General features: G+C 38.7%; 2 protein-coding genes across 3 annotated transcripts; both read left to right on the top strand.

Annotated features, from left to right (window-relative positions):
* The first annotated feature begins 4,601 nt into the window (after window positions 1-4,601).
* LOC111608780 (G-protein coupled receptor 35-like) lies at window positions 4,602-13,595 on the top strand. Of its 2 annotated transcripts, XM_023334797.1 has the most exons (4): window positions 4,602-5,731; window positions 6,801-6,999; window positions 7,243-7,344; window positions 11,783-13,595. In XM_023334797.1, the coding sequence occupies exons 3-4, from the start codon at window positions 7,257-7,259 to the stop codon at window positions 12,586-12,588; spliced, it is 894 nt and encodes a 297-aa protein (XP_023190565.1). In that variant the 5' UTR covers window positions 4,602-5,731; window positions 6,801-6,999; window positions 7,243-7,256; the 3' UTR covers window positions 12,589-13,595. The 2 variants fall into 2 exon arrangements, with proteins under 2 accessions (XP_023190565.1, XP_023190566.1); XM_023334798.1 differs by lacking the exons at window positions 4,602-5,731; window positions 6,801-6,999; window positions 7,243-7,344 and adding an exon at window positions 10,291-10,473 and having other exon boundaries at window positions 11,713-13,595.
* Window positions 13,596-14,700: 1,105 nt separating this feature from the next.
* LOC111608844 (G-protein coupled receptor 35-like) lies at window positions 14,701-17,023 on the top strand. Its single transcript, XM_023335224.1, has 2 exons — window positions 14,701-14,911; window positions 16,151-17,023. Exon 2 carries the CDS (start codon window positions 16,163-16,165, stop codon window positions 17,021-17,023), a length of 861 nt encoding a protein of 286 aa, XP_023190992.1. The 5' UTR covers window positions 14,701-14,911; window positions 16,151-16,162.
* Window positions 17,024-17,153: the final 130 nt, after the last annotated feature.

The raw sequence follows: 17,153 nt of genomic DNA, 5'->3' as shown, positions 1-17,153 counted from the left end.
CATCCACGCCCGATCATGCTCAAATGGAGGGAGGAATTAGTGCCGCTGACGCACTCCCTGATTCAAGCTAACAAAAGATTGTCATGATTGATTAATCTCATAATTAATTTATCAATCCCTGTTTGCCTTGAGTGCAGGCTGAGCCCAAATCACTGCGCCCGCTGCTCCCTGCCCGCTCCAAACGCAGGGAGTTGATGCAAATACAAATGCATGACATGCAAAGATGTGGCGTGCAGGAAGACGGGTCTCCATGGCAACTAGACTGTGTTTATCTCCGGTGTGACTCAATGTGCTGTGCCATGTGAGTCTGACCTAGATATAAGGTATACGCCCAGGCGAGTGTGAACGCGCACACGTTGGCATCGTGCTCACATGGAACCGCACATGGAAAAACACACTGCCACTGACTCCATGTTTGTGCCCGGAGCTGAAATGAACCATGTTTGAAAGAGAAGAGAGAAATTATTCCAGTGTCCTGCTGTTTGTTGTCGTTTTTGTTATTGTTGCTGTTTTCATCAGACACGATTATTCCTGTATCATGTGGTCTTATGTTCTTCTTTTTTGACCCGGTGACCTAATTTTGCTGCTGAACCATACGCAAGGCTATCATTTACTCTTTGTCTCGGTTGAATGTTTTTTCATCCACCCATACCCTGCCTGATCCTGCATTCCTGTTTGAGTCTAATAAAGGACTTCCTCAAAAAAAAAATTAAATCAGCTTCTCCATGAAGCTTGCCAGTGGAGGGAAGCTTGCCAGTGCATGTGGAAATTTCCTGGGTTTGGAATTACTAAATTCCAGCGAACCAACACCAGTAGAAGACATGGATCCCCAATTGATTACTGACTGTGGAAACATCCCAATGTAATTCTAGTAGCCTGGGTTGTGGGCCTCTCCACCGTCCCTGCAGAGTTTGAAATTTTGATTTCCCAATAAAATGCCCCATTTATGCTAATTTCTGAATAGGACTTTAGTTCATTGTGTAACCGTACAGTTCTTTTCCCCGTTAGCCCAGGTAAGATGCTTCTGACTTCGTCTCTGATTCAGAAGTATCTTTGCCCACGTTGCAGTTTTCCATTTTATGTATGGAATTTTTTCTACCACATTTTTTCCTTCCACTCAACTTTCCGTTCATATGCTTTTATACAGCATTATGTGAACATCCAGCTTCTTTAGCAATTACCTTCTTTTAATTTGGATGCAGTTATGGAAATCTGCTTTCTATTCCAGGTGGCACTCCTGGAGGTCTGTTTTGACTCTGTGGTGGCGTGAGCCATCTTTTATGGCATAGCATGCGGAAGCAGAAGCTGCACTGAGAGGAGGCTTTTGGATAAGCTCATCAGAGAGGCTGGCTCTCTCCTAGGATGTCCTCTTGACCCAGTGACGGGAGTCAGAAGTTAAGCAAAAATAACATCACTGTTGGACAATTTCTCACGTCTCGTGTATAAACCTGTTGCAGAACCGGAGACCACCTTCAGTGACAGACTGCTGCATCCTACGTGCACAAAGGAGTGCTGTAAATTTGCCCTTACAGTACAGTCACTTATTCTTATTTTTTGTTTATGCCTATTTTACTTTTGAATGTTCATGCTTCCAATTTCCTGTTACTTTGCTGCTGGGGCACTTCAATTTCTCCACAGCTCAGAGCTTTTTAATCTTTTGCAGTCCCTGATCTTCTGTGAGCAGGATGACGACAGAGGGTAACAGAGCCTTTTCAGGATTCACACTCTGAAAAAGTGTCAAACTTGCAACATACAGTTGTAAGTTTGACAACTGTACACTCATCTTTTAAACATAGGCTTTTGCTTAACTGTCTTTATTTACTGATATTAAAAGGCTTGTTTTATTCTTTTTTCTGCACTTTCTTGAAATCTATATAAATAGATTTTCACTTACTTTTATGTGGAAGCTGTTAAAGGCTATCGAAGAGGCAGTTACCATCAAATCAGCCTCCGTCGTGATTGTTCAGGGGAATAATAACACATTTCTACAGTGATTACAGCTGTAGGCCATAATCGTCAAACAAACCCTTAAAATAAATCACAGTGCATCCAGTGAACCCATATATAATTTGAGTTTTGCTTTTTGAACTGAATTTCTGGGAGATGTATATTTCCTATTCATGTTTGAATCAGAGGGCTCATTCTATGTGTATGATTTATGCGGATTAATTATTTGTTGCCCCACTTTAAGAGCGTTTCAACACAACAGTAGCCAGCATGCCGCCTCAGATTGTTGTTTGCAAAGATAAACAGCACAGTGGAGAATCAGGATCAGGGATGCGTGAGATCTGACAGCTCGGTTCATACGTAACCCTGCTGCATGACTCACTCATCCTGGATCAGACTGCAGAAACAGAGACATCCAGTGTTGGATTGGCAGTATAACACTCCAAGCTTATGTAATGCTTGGAATTTGCACTTTAGGCCCCTCATCCATGGTTCTCGGCCCTTATTGTCACAGAGCTGCCAGGACACATGATAAGTCACAATGTCAATATGAGGTTATTCAAATCGCAGATGAATGCGGCAATTGTTCCATATCATATCAGATAACATGCATAGAAAATATGTGCTATCCTCGAGACGTTTCTATAGATGAAGGTCTTCAAAACAAGCACACAGTCACACTTTCTGGAGGCTGTGAGCAACATGACTTCTTCCAAAGGCTAAAAAACCTCAACAACAGATTGACGACCCCCACAAACATTATGTAATATGGCGGCGTTATGCAATCACAACAAAAAAAAAAGAAACGCTGGAGTTAATGACTAGAGCTGAGGCAGATAAATAGATCCAACATGTTGCTGAGTCATCTGAGTTGACATGTATCTATAAAGCTGCAAGTTGTTTTCTGGGCTCGTTTGGAGGACATGGGTCTCGGGGAAATGGGCGACTGCGCCACGGTTGTCTAATTCAGAAGGTGTGCAAAAAAAAAAACCCCAAAAAACTGCATTGCGTCACAGCGGGTAGCAGATCAAAAAGCGAGAGAGAGAGAGAGGGAAGAGACGGGATGGGTTGGGAAGCAGGGGTGCAGCCAGCCAAGCCAGGAGGGAAGACAGGGAGGGGTGTGTCCTCACTGACCTAGTTAGAGCTAAATGGAAAACCCCCGCCCTCTCCTCCTCTTCCTCCTCCTTCTGGCCTTGTCACTGACGTGTAAAGGGCACTTTCAAACATTACCGGACAGATAAAAGTGAATGCATGATGGCAGCGACAGGATCACATGGAAGACAGAGTGGAAGACCGAGGCAGAAATCCAGTGAAACCAATGTAACAGGTCTGGGGAATATCTCAGGGAAAACCAAATGGGCCTAAACAGATTTCAGACAAATTAATTACAACAACATACTGCATCTGAAATATTGAGCTGCCTCATATCCTGTGCGATATTAGGTTGTTTTTGCCTTTATTTCCACAGAACAATATCTGTGAGGCATGAGATTGCTTTTAATAACATTGGGACATAATAACTGCCAAATGCAGACTAATAAAGAGGATTTAATCTAACATCTCCCGGGCTTTTTCCTGACTCTGTGCAAATGTGGCAGTTTCAGGGTTGATACAAAGCAAACGGCAGCCAAGCAGGTGTTCTGACTATCTGTCCTACCTTGTCGAGTAAATACACCAAACTTATTACAAATGTTCTGCAGGAAGCAAGTTTGGCCATTTTTATCTAAACAGCCTTGCAGAGCTCTAGAATTTTGTCAAGTTTTCTCTCCTTACAAGCACAAACTTCAACGCATCTAACTGGGATGGATAGTTGTGACAGAACAACACAGTAGAGCACACAGAGCTCTGCTTAATCCATTATCTGTGCAACCTAAACTGACAGGCTGGACATGGAGAAGATCCGAACTGGCAACTCTGGAGGAGCAGCAGAGATGCATAGCTGTGGTCTGAGAATTACAGGACATTTATCGGTCAAAGCCATACACAGTTTGCCATAATTATGCAATCTAGAGGTCACAGCGAACACGTAGAAGCTCAGACTAAAGTGAAACTTTTTGGTCTACATTCAAAATGCTATTTGTGGTGGAATGCCACAAATAGCCTGCGTAAAGGCTATTTGTGAAGATGCCACGCCTCTGGTGAAACGTGGTAAAATGTTGTTGGGATAATTTTGTCAGTACTGAGTCCAATTCAGGGAAAAAATGTGAAAAAAAAAAAGTCGAGACTGGGCAGAGGCTTGCTTTCCACCACAACAACCCTAAAAATGCAGCTAGCACTCCAGCTGAATGGATTAGATTAAGAAAGGTTTATTAGCTAGAGTGTCCTAGACCTAAATGTACTTTCTGCAAGAATTTAAAACTGCCACTTGCAGTTGCTCTCAGTCTAATAGGAAATAGGAGCTTGAGCTATTTTCCAAAGAATAATGGGCAATAATGTCAATCTCTGGCTGGCTGAAGCTGGTATAGGCGTACCACAAATAACAGCAGTGAAAGGTAGCTCTGCAAAGTTCTGACTCAGGGTAGCAGAACACAAGTGCCAGTCACAAAAAAGGCGGAAAATGGAAAAAAAAAAAGAGAGAAAAATATGCATGTCACACTTTTCAGAATGCATAATTTTTCTTCCTCTTCTTAATTATACACTGTTTGTGGTTTTAATGTGAAGAAATGTGAGGTATTGTTATTGTTTCCTACAGGATGGTGGTTTGATCTTCCTGTTTCCAGCCACTCATTCTCTTGATGAAAAGCATTAAACTCATTCAGCGAATGACTTTTTTTTCCTTCAGAGTGCACTCTAAAACTTTCCTATAACCAGGCCGCCTTGCCTTAAATAGATTGAGCCAATAAAAAGGTGACTTTATTCTGCAAACCTTTCAGCCCTGTCATTTGTTTTTGGGTCATGTATTTTCTCACTGGTTCCATTTGGCTCATCCAAAAGGCTTCTCCAGATTGCATTTTCAGACAGCCCCCTTTTTTGTGTGTTGTTTTTACAAAGCCTTCGGTTGTTCACTCTCTCTTTCTGTCGTCAATCGCTCCCCCGCCCGGCTGGATGAAGTTTCAACTTCGGTCTTTCAGGACAAGCTGGAGGCTGAGGCAGATCCGAACTCCAAACTTTCAACAGGAAACCACAAAGGCAATAGTACAGTTTTCCAAACCAATTAAAAGTTTTAATGTTTAAACACTTGAAAAATACCAAACATCTGTAATGTGCAGGGAAATCTTTTTTCTTTTTAATTTTGTTTAAACCTTTCTCGGTTAAGATTAAAATCGAAGCAAAGTACTCTGTCGATGTGGAGAGGAATCTGTAACGATTTCCAAATGGTTGGTTATTTTTGCAATATCAGTGAATGTTTGCTCTTTCTATTCTCAATTCTCAGTCACTCGTTGAAATTGTGTGCCACAGAGAAACCCATTGCTGTAAGCAAGAGGCCAATACTGAAACCTCTCCTATGTTTCAGTAATAATTACCAGAAACTTTAAATTATCCAATGATCTTTTAACACCTCTGATATTGTGAGAATTTGGTTTTTCTATGTGTTAATTTCGGTTTCTGTGTTTTTCAGTTGAGTCTCCCTGAAGTCCCGATTGTCCCCAGCTGTCCCTCGTTTCCCCTGATTACCTTCCCTGAGTATTTATACCCACCTGTGTTTCTTGCTCTCTGTCAGGTCCTTGCTGTTGTGTTGATCATCTACTGACATTAGTTTTTCGTCAGTTGTTGTAATTATTTACCAGTTGCTACCCGAGTCAGAGTTTCTGCCGCTGCTCATCTGTGCTGCCTGGATTTTGAGGTTTGTTCATTTAAAAACCATCATTTGCATCATAACCTGGTACCAACTGCATCTACCTCACCACTTCAAACCCCACCTCATGACAGATGTTGTGTATACCAAGGATATTTTTTTTTTTTGAGGAAAAACAGGAGGAAATCCAGTTGGGGCACATTGGCCCAGTGGCAGTTCTCGCATAATTGTTACTTTAGTCAAACCCTTCCTTGTGCTACCTCCAAAAGATGACAAAATGAGATTCTGGGTTGGCATAAAGTGCGGTGCGGTGCAGTGCCCCACAGAACATGTAAGCTAGAGTTGTTATTCTCAGTAGCAAGCAGGGGACGCCGACTCTACGAAAGCGGATGCTAACTCCCCATTGACTTCACATGCATAAAAGTAATCAAAATTTATTTAGGGGACAACTGACAGTTAACTACCTTGATTTTTTTTTCTCTGTCTTTTGCTCATTCAATGTCCTTTAAATGCTGGGGGAGCTGACCAAGGTTATATGAGAACTTGAGGAGAATTTAATTTGGGAACCCATATCTAGAAAAACAGACGGGAAAGCAAAGGCACAATGGACCACCCATTTTTGTTGTCCATGTTTAATCACTTTTTAATCCTTCATTAGCCCAACTTTTTTGTTTTATCATTTGTGAATATAGATAGACATGTGGAAGTCTGAGCTGTGCTAAATTATGACTCTGTTGATGTGATTGTCAAACTCTGACAGCGGTCTGAAAGTGGCACTGATGATTAATTTCTCAACCTTCACTGTCTGAACTTCACTTGGCGTACGCAGGTCAGCAGGGGGGCCATTTGAATTCACAAACAAGTTCTGAACTTGTTTACAAAACCTGTTTATATTTCGTGGATGAGATGGGGCTGTAAGACTTGACACTCTGTGTGCAATAAAAACATTTTTAAATTGTTGCACTAAACTAATAGATTAACTTTTCAGTTTTGTTCTAATGAAGTGAGAAGTTCCTTTTTTAGAGGGTGTTGAAATCGATGTCTGTGTGTCCCTCTTAAGTCAGATGCAGTTCTTAGAATTGTTAATGCTAATTAACTAATTTCTTTTCTCTTTTAGAAGTCAGCTTAAAGATTCTTGAGAATAACTAGCATGTGTGGCTTTGGACGCCATATGTTTATCAAAACAGGAAGGAAAAAACCACACAGAAACTGTTTGTAAGCAGGCAGGTCTATAACTCATTTCAAACATCCTGATGAAACCGCCAGCACAATCTTCATACAGTCAAACGCTGATGATCACGAGAGCAAGACGTTTGGTAAGTTACTGATTACTTCTTAGCTTGTATAACTTTGACAGAAAGATTAATAATCATGTTTGATACCAGCTAATTTTAGCTTCATCTTGAAGTTTTGTAGAGTGTCAAAGAAATTGCACCTTTTTATTGGTTTTTGTTCTCATTCTTCATGAGTTGAACGTGTGATTGTGGAGGGATTTTTCTTTGGGCGATCATCTACCAAACAAAGATCATGCTAACAGTTTTTTAATAATTTCACACAAGGTGGCTTTTTGCGGATGAAGTTCAAAATGTGCCCCAATGACAGCATGACCACTATGGCAACCAACAACACTGCCGATACATGCGTCAACAGCATCCTGGAGGGTTTGGGTTACAGTCTTGTGTTTCTCCTCGGTCTCGTCGTCAACGGCGCTGCTCTGTGGGCCTTCGTCGCAAAGCGGGCCTCCTGGACCGACACCCACATCTACATGCTGAACTTGGCTCTGGCTGATTTTATCTTGGTCCTTTTCCTTCCCTTCAGGATTTACGATGCCTTTTTCTGCCTGCCTAAAACTTTGCTCTGCACTTTCCTAATTTTTATGCACTTCGTCAACATGTACGCCAGCATCCTGACCACGACAGCCATCAGCGTCCACCGCTACCTGACCATCAGGTTCCCTCTGCAAGCCAGATCATGGAAGAGGAGGAAGGAGGCAGCTGTTGCAGTCTGCTTGCTCATCTGGGTGGTTTTAATTTTAATCGTTGTTGCTTTTCGCAAGGATAACTATCCTGAAAAACTCTGGACATGCTATGAAAGATGTAAAAATACCAGAATCCGTCCACAATTTAACTTGCTCCTGTTGTCTCTCGGCTACCTGGCTCCTCTGCTGATAATTGTGTTCTGTTCCAGTCGGATCATCTGTATTTTGGGGAAAGAGCAAAACAAGTCTGAGGAAAGGAAAAGTATTGTTGGAATAATAAAAGCAAACATGATTGTGTTTCTTGTCTGCTACACACCATTCCACATTGCGCATATAGTAAGTTTACTCTACCAGGTTCCACCAAACTGGAGGACCATATATCTTCCAAGTCACAAGTTTTTACAAGTGTCTGAATGGATCGCCTCCACAAACTGCTGCTTTGATTCCATCAGCTACTATTTTTTATTAAAGAGGTTTTACACTCGGTGAACCTTAGAGCTGTAGGGTTAAGGCTGAGAAAGCTAAGACCGAGGGACAAGGCGTTCGATTCTGACTGAATACCATTCTGTAGTTATATTGGAGGGTTTATCTTTCCCCGCTGTCAGAGCCAGCCCAGTGTTAATTCAAGTTCCTTTATTGATCCCAAAGTTAAGTCAAATCAAAAGACTTTAGCAAAGCATCATTTTGAGCTCCACTTTCAGATACGCCCAGCATTCACCACATAACCGCTGACTTTCTTCTGATTTGGTATTTGCTCAGTTGTTTTGAATTCAACTTGTTTCATAGTTTCTAACTGCATAACTAGATATGGGAAGGTTTGTATTGTGTTGTATTTCAAGTGCTGAAATGAATGAATGTTATATTTCATTTTATTAATAAGTTCTGTATGTCAGCTCAAATGTCAGCAACAATGAAGGTAAAATAGTTTTTACAAGTGAAGCGGATTGAGTGATTTGACCTGAATAGTGTTTGGCAATAGTTTTTTCCACAACACAAGCATAATTAAGTTTCCTCCATGTTTACTTTTGGTTCCTTTGTTTTTACGCAACAAAAGAAATAAATAAGCTGCCTTGTGTCCTCTGACTGTGTTCAGTTCTATTTTTTAAGATTCTTGAGATTGAAGATCGGGTTCTGCTTCAAACTTGAACTGAGACATATCGCACAGGAAACTTAAAACCCACACATGCAGCTAGCCATAAAAGTGGTGAGCTCATTCAGATAAGACTTGCTTTTAAAAGAATGATAATGAAATTCCATGTATTTGCAAAGTCAGACAAGTTGGCATCCGACTGTACAGCTCAGTTTGCAAGTGTACTTTTATCTTGAATTGATTGTTTTAAAAAAGTTACCTGTCTACATGAGTTGGATTTCAATGAAGTTGCACCTTTTATTATTTGTGCATTTGCTGTTGTGTGCTTGTAAAGAACATTTAGTTTAATATGCTGTGAAAACCAAGTCACATAGGTTAACCAGTAATAAAGGCTAACCATTTATTACAATGTTGCACTGTATTGTTTCTTCCTGCCTGTTCTCCGGTGACGTAAATGCAACTGATGACACCAATAAAAGCAAAAACACAAAAGCCTTTTACACCCGTAAGGGTTTAGTACACCAGCCACCCTACTGACCTCATAATATTTTTTTGGCATCTGAGCTTTATCGCTTGATATGTGAGCCTAGCAATAGATGCAATGTAATCAAATAGTTAATTTATTCAGTTAATGTAATCCAAAATTTGAAAAGCAAAACTATATAAATTTAATACACACAGAGTGCTATATTTCAATTCTGTTCATTTTGATCATGGTGGGCTACAGCTTGTATCTCAGAATATGTAAGTAGGTTCATAAAAAGTGTCCCCTTTTGGTCTAGGGGACATAAACAAAACTACTTTTTATCTATATAGATATTGGGAAGTCCAAACTGTACAAGAATAAGTTATCTTTAAATCATAACACAGCTTTGTTATGATTTAACAAAGCAATCTTTGCCCCGCGTCATAGTGATGAAAGGTTTTCTTATTATGTAGACAACTGGGTCATTTGTCAACATGTGCTAGCTGAACTATAGTACTACATTGTAAAAAACCCAAAACAAAACAAACAAAAAAAACCAACATCTCTATTTTATGGTAAAAAAAAAACCCCACAAAAAATACAGCAGCAGCTGTGGTTGCCAGAATTTTACCATCTGGCAACCACAGCTTCAGGTTTTTACAATAAATTAGAGACACTACTTTCCTGCTGTATTTTCTGTAGACCAAATGGGGACACTTTTTGTCAACCTACTTACATATTCTGAGATACAAGCTGTAGCCCACCATGATCAACATGAACAGACTTGAAATATAGCACTCTGTGTGTAATAAATATATACAATTTGCATTTCAAATTTTAGATTATTAACTGTATAAATTAACTATTTGATTATATTGCATCTATTGTTAGGCTCTTAAGGTGACGGTTGTCCGTTAGACATCTGCTGTGTCAGGTCAGATGCAATTGTCAACAATGTTGAAAATTAAATACTTTTTGCAGACAGAAATAATTTTTAGCATTATTAAATACAATTCCTTTACGTTTATGGAACCAATTCAAAATGTAAACTGTTCTATGTGTCTTTTAAAGGTTCAGCTGTGGTAAAAAAAAAAAAAACTAAAGACACGACATGCAGGAAACCAAACACCACAGCAGCTTAAATAGAAATTATAGAAGCAGTCCATGTCAGAGGAAGCTAAGTACGTGACAATACCATCGTCAATGCATTCAAAATCAATTGTGAAGTAGTCCTAGGTGGGAGTGCGGCTCGCTCGGTAAGTTGATTTTAGTGTTTAGTTTGAATCATTTTGGTGAAAATGGTTCCCCTTTTTTACCACTTTATTTTAATTATGAAGGTATTTCAACGAAAAGTGATTTTTTTTGGTTTGGATATAGTTATGGTTGTTGAAAAGATGGCTAAATGGAGCACACAGTAAAGACTGTGGATAAATCAATCCATATGATTGGGCTGTGTTTCTAGAAATTTCATTTGCTGTATATTTCTGTATGAATTAGATGGGATTGTGTTGTACAGTTCATTAAGGTGACATTTGTTGTGCATACAAACTAACTGAAATGGAGTTGAACTGAATTTGTCAGCTGTCTCCAAGTAACTAAAGGGAATACCAAAATATAGTAAAATGAGACATAACCAGTTATCGTCGCTATCTGACATTAAATCTGATTGAACTTTTATTTTAAATCAGTTAGGATTACCAAACTAATTTGTATTTGTTGAACACCACATTGTAAAGCAGACTGAAATCCGGAAATGTACATAGAAGACACAATATTTGGTAGAAATCTTCCTTAAACTGTATAATTTGGGACAAATATTCTTGCTATCTTTCTGCAATAGTTTTCAGTTATGCTGTAATGTCAGGCAGCATCTTTACAATGTCTTTAGTTGGATGGTATATGATGGCTGGATATTCCCATGGAGACAATACTTGCATATAATGGTTTCAAAAGATGTCCACGACACATTAAGATATCTGAAAGCTGTAACCAGGGAGGTAACAGACAAACAATTGTCTTTCCTTATTCCTGGATGTTTTATTTAAATTATTTTATGATATCTCACAAGAAAGCGGTTTGTTTGAGGTGTCCCTTTAAATAAAACCACAGATTTGCCTCCATTTAACTCAAATGTTGTGAATGAATTAAATTATGAAGCTCACAAATTCAATCCACCACAATGAGGACTTTCCATAAGGACATACTATCACATTTAAACTTTAAAACTTAAATGATGAAACAACTCTTTACCAAAAACAACTTGTTTAGCAAATACAAAATATGTTGGCAATCTCAACTAATATGAAACTTTTAGTCTAATTGATTGTGAGAAAAATGCTTATGTGTGTATTATTTATATACTGTGTAAAAATCTATTTGCTTGTTAACTGACTTTAAAGACAGATTGCGTTGATTACTTAAAATATATTATTGATATTATCAAGGATCATCTGATGTCATGCTCACTGTTTGTTTATGATTATTTATTTGTGCAGATAAAGTAAAGAATGTGCACAAACGGCACCAATCAGACTGATGCTTATTGCTCCTACAGCATCCTGGAGGGTTTGGGTTACAGTCTTGTGTTTCTCCTCGGTCTCGTCGTCAACGGCGCTGCTCTGTGGGCCTTCGTCGCCAAGCGGGTCTCCTGGACCGACACCCACATCTACATGCTGAACTTGGCTCTGGCTGATTTTATCTTGGTCCTTTTCCTTCCCTTCAGGATTTACGATGCCTTTTTCTGCATGCCTAAAACTTTGCTCTGCACTGTCCTCATTTTTATTCACTACATCAACATGTACGCCAGCATCCTGACCACGACAGCCATCAGCGTCCACCGCTACCTGACCATCAGGTTCCCTCTGCAGGCCAGATCATGGAAGAGGAGGAAGGAGGCAGCTGTTGCAGTCTGCTTGCTCATCTGGGTGGTTTTAATTTTAATCGTTGTTGTTTTTCGCAACGATAACTATCCTGAAAAACTCTGGACATGCTATGAAAGATGTAAAAATACCAGAATCCGTCCACAATTTACCTTTCTCCTGTTGTCTCTCGGCTACCTGGCTCCTCTGCTGATAATTGTGTTCTGTTCCAGTCGGATCATCTGTATTTTGGGGAAAGAGCAAAACAAGTCTGAGGAAAGGAAAAGTATTGTTGGAATAATAAAAGCAAACATGATTGTGTTTCTTGTCTGCTACACACCATTCCACATTGCGCATATAGTAAGTTTACTCTACCAGGTTCCACCAAACTGGAGGACCATATATCTTCCAAGTCACAAGTTTTTACAAGTGTCTGAATGGATCGCCTCCACAAACTGCTGCTTTGATTCCATCAGCTACTATTTTTTATTAAAGAGGTTTTACACTCGGTGAACCTTAGAGCTGTAGGGTTAAGGCTGAGAAAGCTAAGACCGAGGGACAAGGCGTTCGATTCTGACTGAATACCATTCTGTAGTTATATTGGAGGGTTTATCTTTCCCCGCTGTCAGAGCCAGCCCAGTGTTAATTCAAGTTCCTTTATTGATCCCAAAGTTAAGTCAAATCAAAAGACTTTAGCAAAGCATCATTTTGAGCTCCACTTTCAGATACGCCCAGCATTCACCACATAACCGCTGACTTTCTTCTGATTTGGTATTTGCTCAGTTGTTTTGAATTCAACTTGTTTCATAGTTTCTAACTGCATAACTAGATATGGGAAGGTTTGTATTGTGTTGTATTTCAAGTGCTGAAATGAATGAATGTTATATTTCATTTTATTAATAAGTTCTGTATGTCAGCTCAAATGTCAGCAACAATGAAGGTAAAATAGTTTTTACAAGTGAAGCGGATTGAGTGATTTGACCTGAATAGTGTTTGGCAATAGTTTTTTCCACAACACAAGCATAATTAAGTTTCCTCCATGTTTACTTTTGGTTCCTTTGTTTTTACGCAACAAAAGAAATAAATAAGCTGCCTTGTGTCCTCTGACTGTGTTCAGTTCTATTTTTTAAGATTCTTGAGATTGAAGATCGGGTTCTGCTTCAAACTTGAACTGAGACATATCGCACAGGAAACTTAAAACCCACACATGCAGCTAGCCATAAAAGTGGTGAGCTCATTCAGATAAGACTTGCTTTTAAAAGAATGATAATGAAATTCCATGTATTTGCAAAGTCAGACAAGTTGGCATCCGACTGTACAGCTCAGTTTGCAAGTGTACTTTTATCTTGAATTGATTGTTTTAAAAAAGTTACCTGTCTACATGAGTTGGATTTCAATGAAGTTGCACCTTTTATTATTTGTGCATTTGCTGTTGTGTGCTTGTAAAGAACATTTAGTTTAATATGCTGTGAAAACCAAGTCACATAGGTTAACCAGTAATAAAGGCTAACCATTTATTACAATGTTGCACTGTATTGTTTCTTCCTGCCTGTTCTCCGGTGACGTAAATGCAACTGATGACACCAATAAAAGCAAAAACACAAAAGCCTTTTACACCCGTAAGGGTTTAGTACACCAGCCACCCTACTGACCTCATAATATTTTTTTGGCATCTGAGCTTTATCGCTTGATATGTGAGCCTAGCAATAGATGCAATGTAATCAAATAGTTAATTTATTCAGTTAATGTAATCCAAAATTTGAAAAGCAAAACTATATAAATTTAATACACACAGAGTGCTATATTTCAATTCTGTTCATTTTGATCATGGTGGGCTACAGCTTGTATCTCAGAATATGTAAGTAGGTTCATAAAAAGTGTCCCCTTTTGGTCTAGGGGACATAAACAAAACTACTTTTTATCTATATAGATATTGGGAAGTCCAAACTGTACAAGAATAAGTTATCTTTAAATCATAACACAGCTTTGTTATGATTTAACAAAGCAATCTTTGCCCCGCGTCATAGTGATGAAAGGTTTTCTTATTATGTAGACAACTGGGTCATTTGTCAACATGTGCTAGCTGAACTATAGTACTACATTGTAAAAAACCCAAAACAAAACAAACAAAAAAAACCAACATCTCTATTTTATGGTAAAAAAAAAACCCCACAAAAAATACAGCAGCAGCTGTGGTTGCCAGAATTTTACCATCTGGCAACCACAGCTTCAGGTTTTTACAATAAATTAGAGACACTACTTTCCTGCTGTATTTTCTGTAGACCAAATGGGGACACTTTTTGTCAACCTACTTACATATTCTGAGATACAAGCTGTAGCCCACCATGATCAACATGAACAGACTTGAAATATAGCACTCTGTGTGTAATAAATATATACAATTTGCATTTCAAATTTTAGATTATTAACTGTATAAATTAACTATTTGATTATATTGCATCTATTGTTAGGCTCTTAAGGTGACGGTTGTCCGTTAGACATCTGCTGTGTCAGGTCAGATGCAATTGTCAACAATGTTGAAAATTAAATACTTTTTGCAGACAGAAATAATTTTTAGCATTATTAAATACAATTCCTTTACGTTTATGGAACCAATTCAAAATGTAAACTGTTCTATGTGTCTTTTAAAGGTTCAGCTGTGGTAAAAAAAAAAAAAACTAAAGACACGACATGCAGGAAACCAAACACCACAGCAGCTTAAATAGAAATTATAGAAGCAGTCCATGTCAGAGGAAGCTAAGTACGTGACAATACCATCGTCAATGCATTCAAAATCAATTGTGAAGTAGTCCTAGGTGGGAGTGCGGCTCGCTCGGTAAGTTGATTTTAGTGTTTAGTTTGAATCATTTTGGTGAAAATGGTTCCCCTTTTTTACCACTTTATTTTAATTATGAAGGTATTTCAACGAAAAGTGATTTTTTTTGGTTTGGATATAGTTATGGTTGTTGAAAAGATGGCTAAATGGAGCACACAGTAAAGACTGTGGATAAATCAATCCATATGATTGGGCTGTGTTTCTAGAAATTTCATTTGCTGTATATTTCTGTATGAATTAGATGGGATTGTGTTGTACAGTTCATTAAGGTGACATTTGTTGTGCATACAAACTAACTGAAATGGAGTTGAACTGAATTTGTCAGCTGTCTCCAAGTAACTAAAGGGAATACCAAAATATAGTAAAATGAGACATAACCAGTTATCGTCGCTATCTGACATTAAATCTGATTGAACTTTTATTTTAAATCAGTTAGGATTACCAAACTAATTTGTATTTGTTGAACACCACATTGTAAAGCAGACTGAAATCCGGAAATGTACATAGAAGACACAATATTTGGTAGAAATCTTCCTTAAACTGTATAATTTGGGACAAATATTCTTGCTATCTTTCTGCAATAGTTTTCAGTTATGCTGTAATGTCAGGCAGCATCTTTACAATGTCTTTAGTTGGATGGTATATGATGGCTGGATATTCCCATGGAGACAATACTTGCATATAATGGTTTCAAAAGATGTCCACGACACATTAAGATATCTGAAAGCTGTAACCAGGGAGGTAACAGACAAACAATTGTCTTTCCTTATTCCTGGATGTTTTATTTAAATTATTTTATGATATCTCACAAGAAAGCGGTTTGTTTGAGGTGTCCCTTTAAATAAAACCACAGATTTGCCTCCATTTAACTCAAATGTTGTGAATGAATTAAATTATGAAGCTCACAAATTCAATCCACCACAATGAGGACTTTCCATAAGGACATACTATCACATTTAAACTTTAAAACTTAAATGATGAAACAACTCTTTACCAAAAACAACTTGTTTAGCAAATACAAAATATGTTGGCAATCTCAACTAATATGAAACTTTTAGTCTAATTGATTGTGAGAAAAATGCTTATGTGTGTATTATTTATATACTGTGTAAAAATCTATTTGCTTGTTAACTGACTTTAAAGACAGATTGCGTTGATTACTTAAAATATATTATTGATATTATCAAGGATCATCTGATGTCATGCTCACTGTTTGTTTATGATTATTTATTTGTGCAGATAAAGTAAAGAATGTGCACAAACGGCACCAATCAGACTGATGCTTATTGCTCCTACAGCATCCTGGAGGGTTTGGGTTACAGTCTTGTGTTTCTCCTCGGTCTCGTCGTCAACGGCGCTGCTCTGTGGGCCTTCGTCGCCAAGCGGGTCTCCTGGACCGACACCCACATCTACATGCTGAACTTGGCTCTGGCTGATTTTATCTTGGTCCTTTTCCTTCCCTTCAGGATTTACGATGCCTTTTTCTGCATGCCTAAAACTTTGCTCTGCACTGTCCTCATTTTTATTCACTACATCAACATGTACGCCAGCATCCTGACCACGACAGCCATCAGCGTCCACCGCTACCTGACCATCAGGTTCCCTCTGCAGGCCAGATCATGGAAGAGGAGGAAGGAGGCAGCTGTTGCAGTCTGCTTGCTCATCTGGGTGGTTTTAATTTTAATCGTTGTTGTTTTTCGCAACGATAACTATCCTGAAAAACTCTGGACATGCTATGAAAGATGTAAAAATACCAGAATCCGTCCACAATTTACCTTTCTCCTGTTGTCTCTCGGCTACCTGGCTCCTCTGCTGATAATTGTGTTCTGCTCCAGTCGGATCATCTGTATTTTGGAGAAAAAGCAGGACAAGTCAGAGGGAAAAAAAACTACCGCTGGTATAGTAAAAGCAAACATGATTGTGTTTCTTGTCTGCTACACACCGTTCCACATTGCGTTTATAGTCAACTTCTTTTCAAGAGTGCCATCAAATTGGAGGGCAACATATTTACCAGCTCATGTGTTTTTGCAAGTGTCTGACTGGATCGCCTCCACAAACTGCTGCTTTGATTCCATCAGCTACTATTTTTTATTAAAAAATTTTTATACATAAATTAGTGAGTGGCCCTTTTTCAACAGCTTGCAGAGTTGTTTCTAATACTGCACATTTTCCTGTTCATCTCTTTTAACTGCAGTGTAGATGTGCAGCATTGTTCGAAATAAATTCATCTTCCATTGCAGCA

This window comes from Xiphophorus maculatus, chromosome 6 (assembly GCF_002775205.1).
Source record: "Xiphophorus maculatus strain JP 163 A chromosome 6, X_maculatus-5.0-male, whole genome shotgun sequence".
Classification (NCBI taxonomy): domain Eukaryota; kingdom Metazoa; phylum Chordata; class Actinopteri; order Cyprinodontiformes; family Poeciliidae; genus Xiphophorus; species Xiphophorus maculatus.
This window is presented reverse-complemented; position numbering and strand designations above follow the sequence as displayed.

Bases quoted from the DNA above. Each gene is read 5' to 3' on its own strand.
- LOC111608844 (XM_023335224.1), top strand. From the start codon at position 16,163: ATGTGCACAAACGGCACCAATCAGACTGATGCTTATTGCTCCTACAGC.
- LOC111608780 (XM_023334797.1), top strand. From the start codon at position 7,257: ATGAAGTTCAAAATGTGCCCCAATGACAGCATGACCACTATGGCAACC. The intron at 7,345-11,782 runs GTTTGGGTTACA...GCATCCTGGAGG, and splicing joins CGTCAACAGCATCCTGGAGG to GTTTGGGTTACAGTCTTGTG.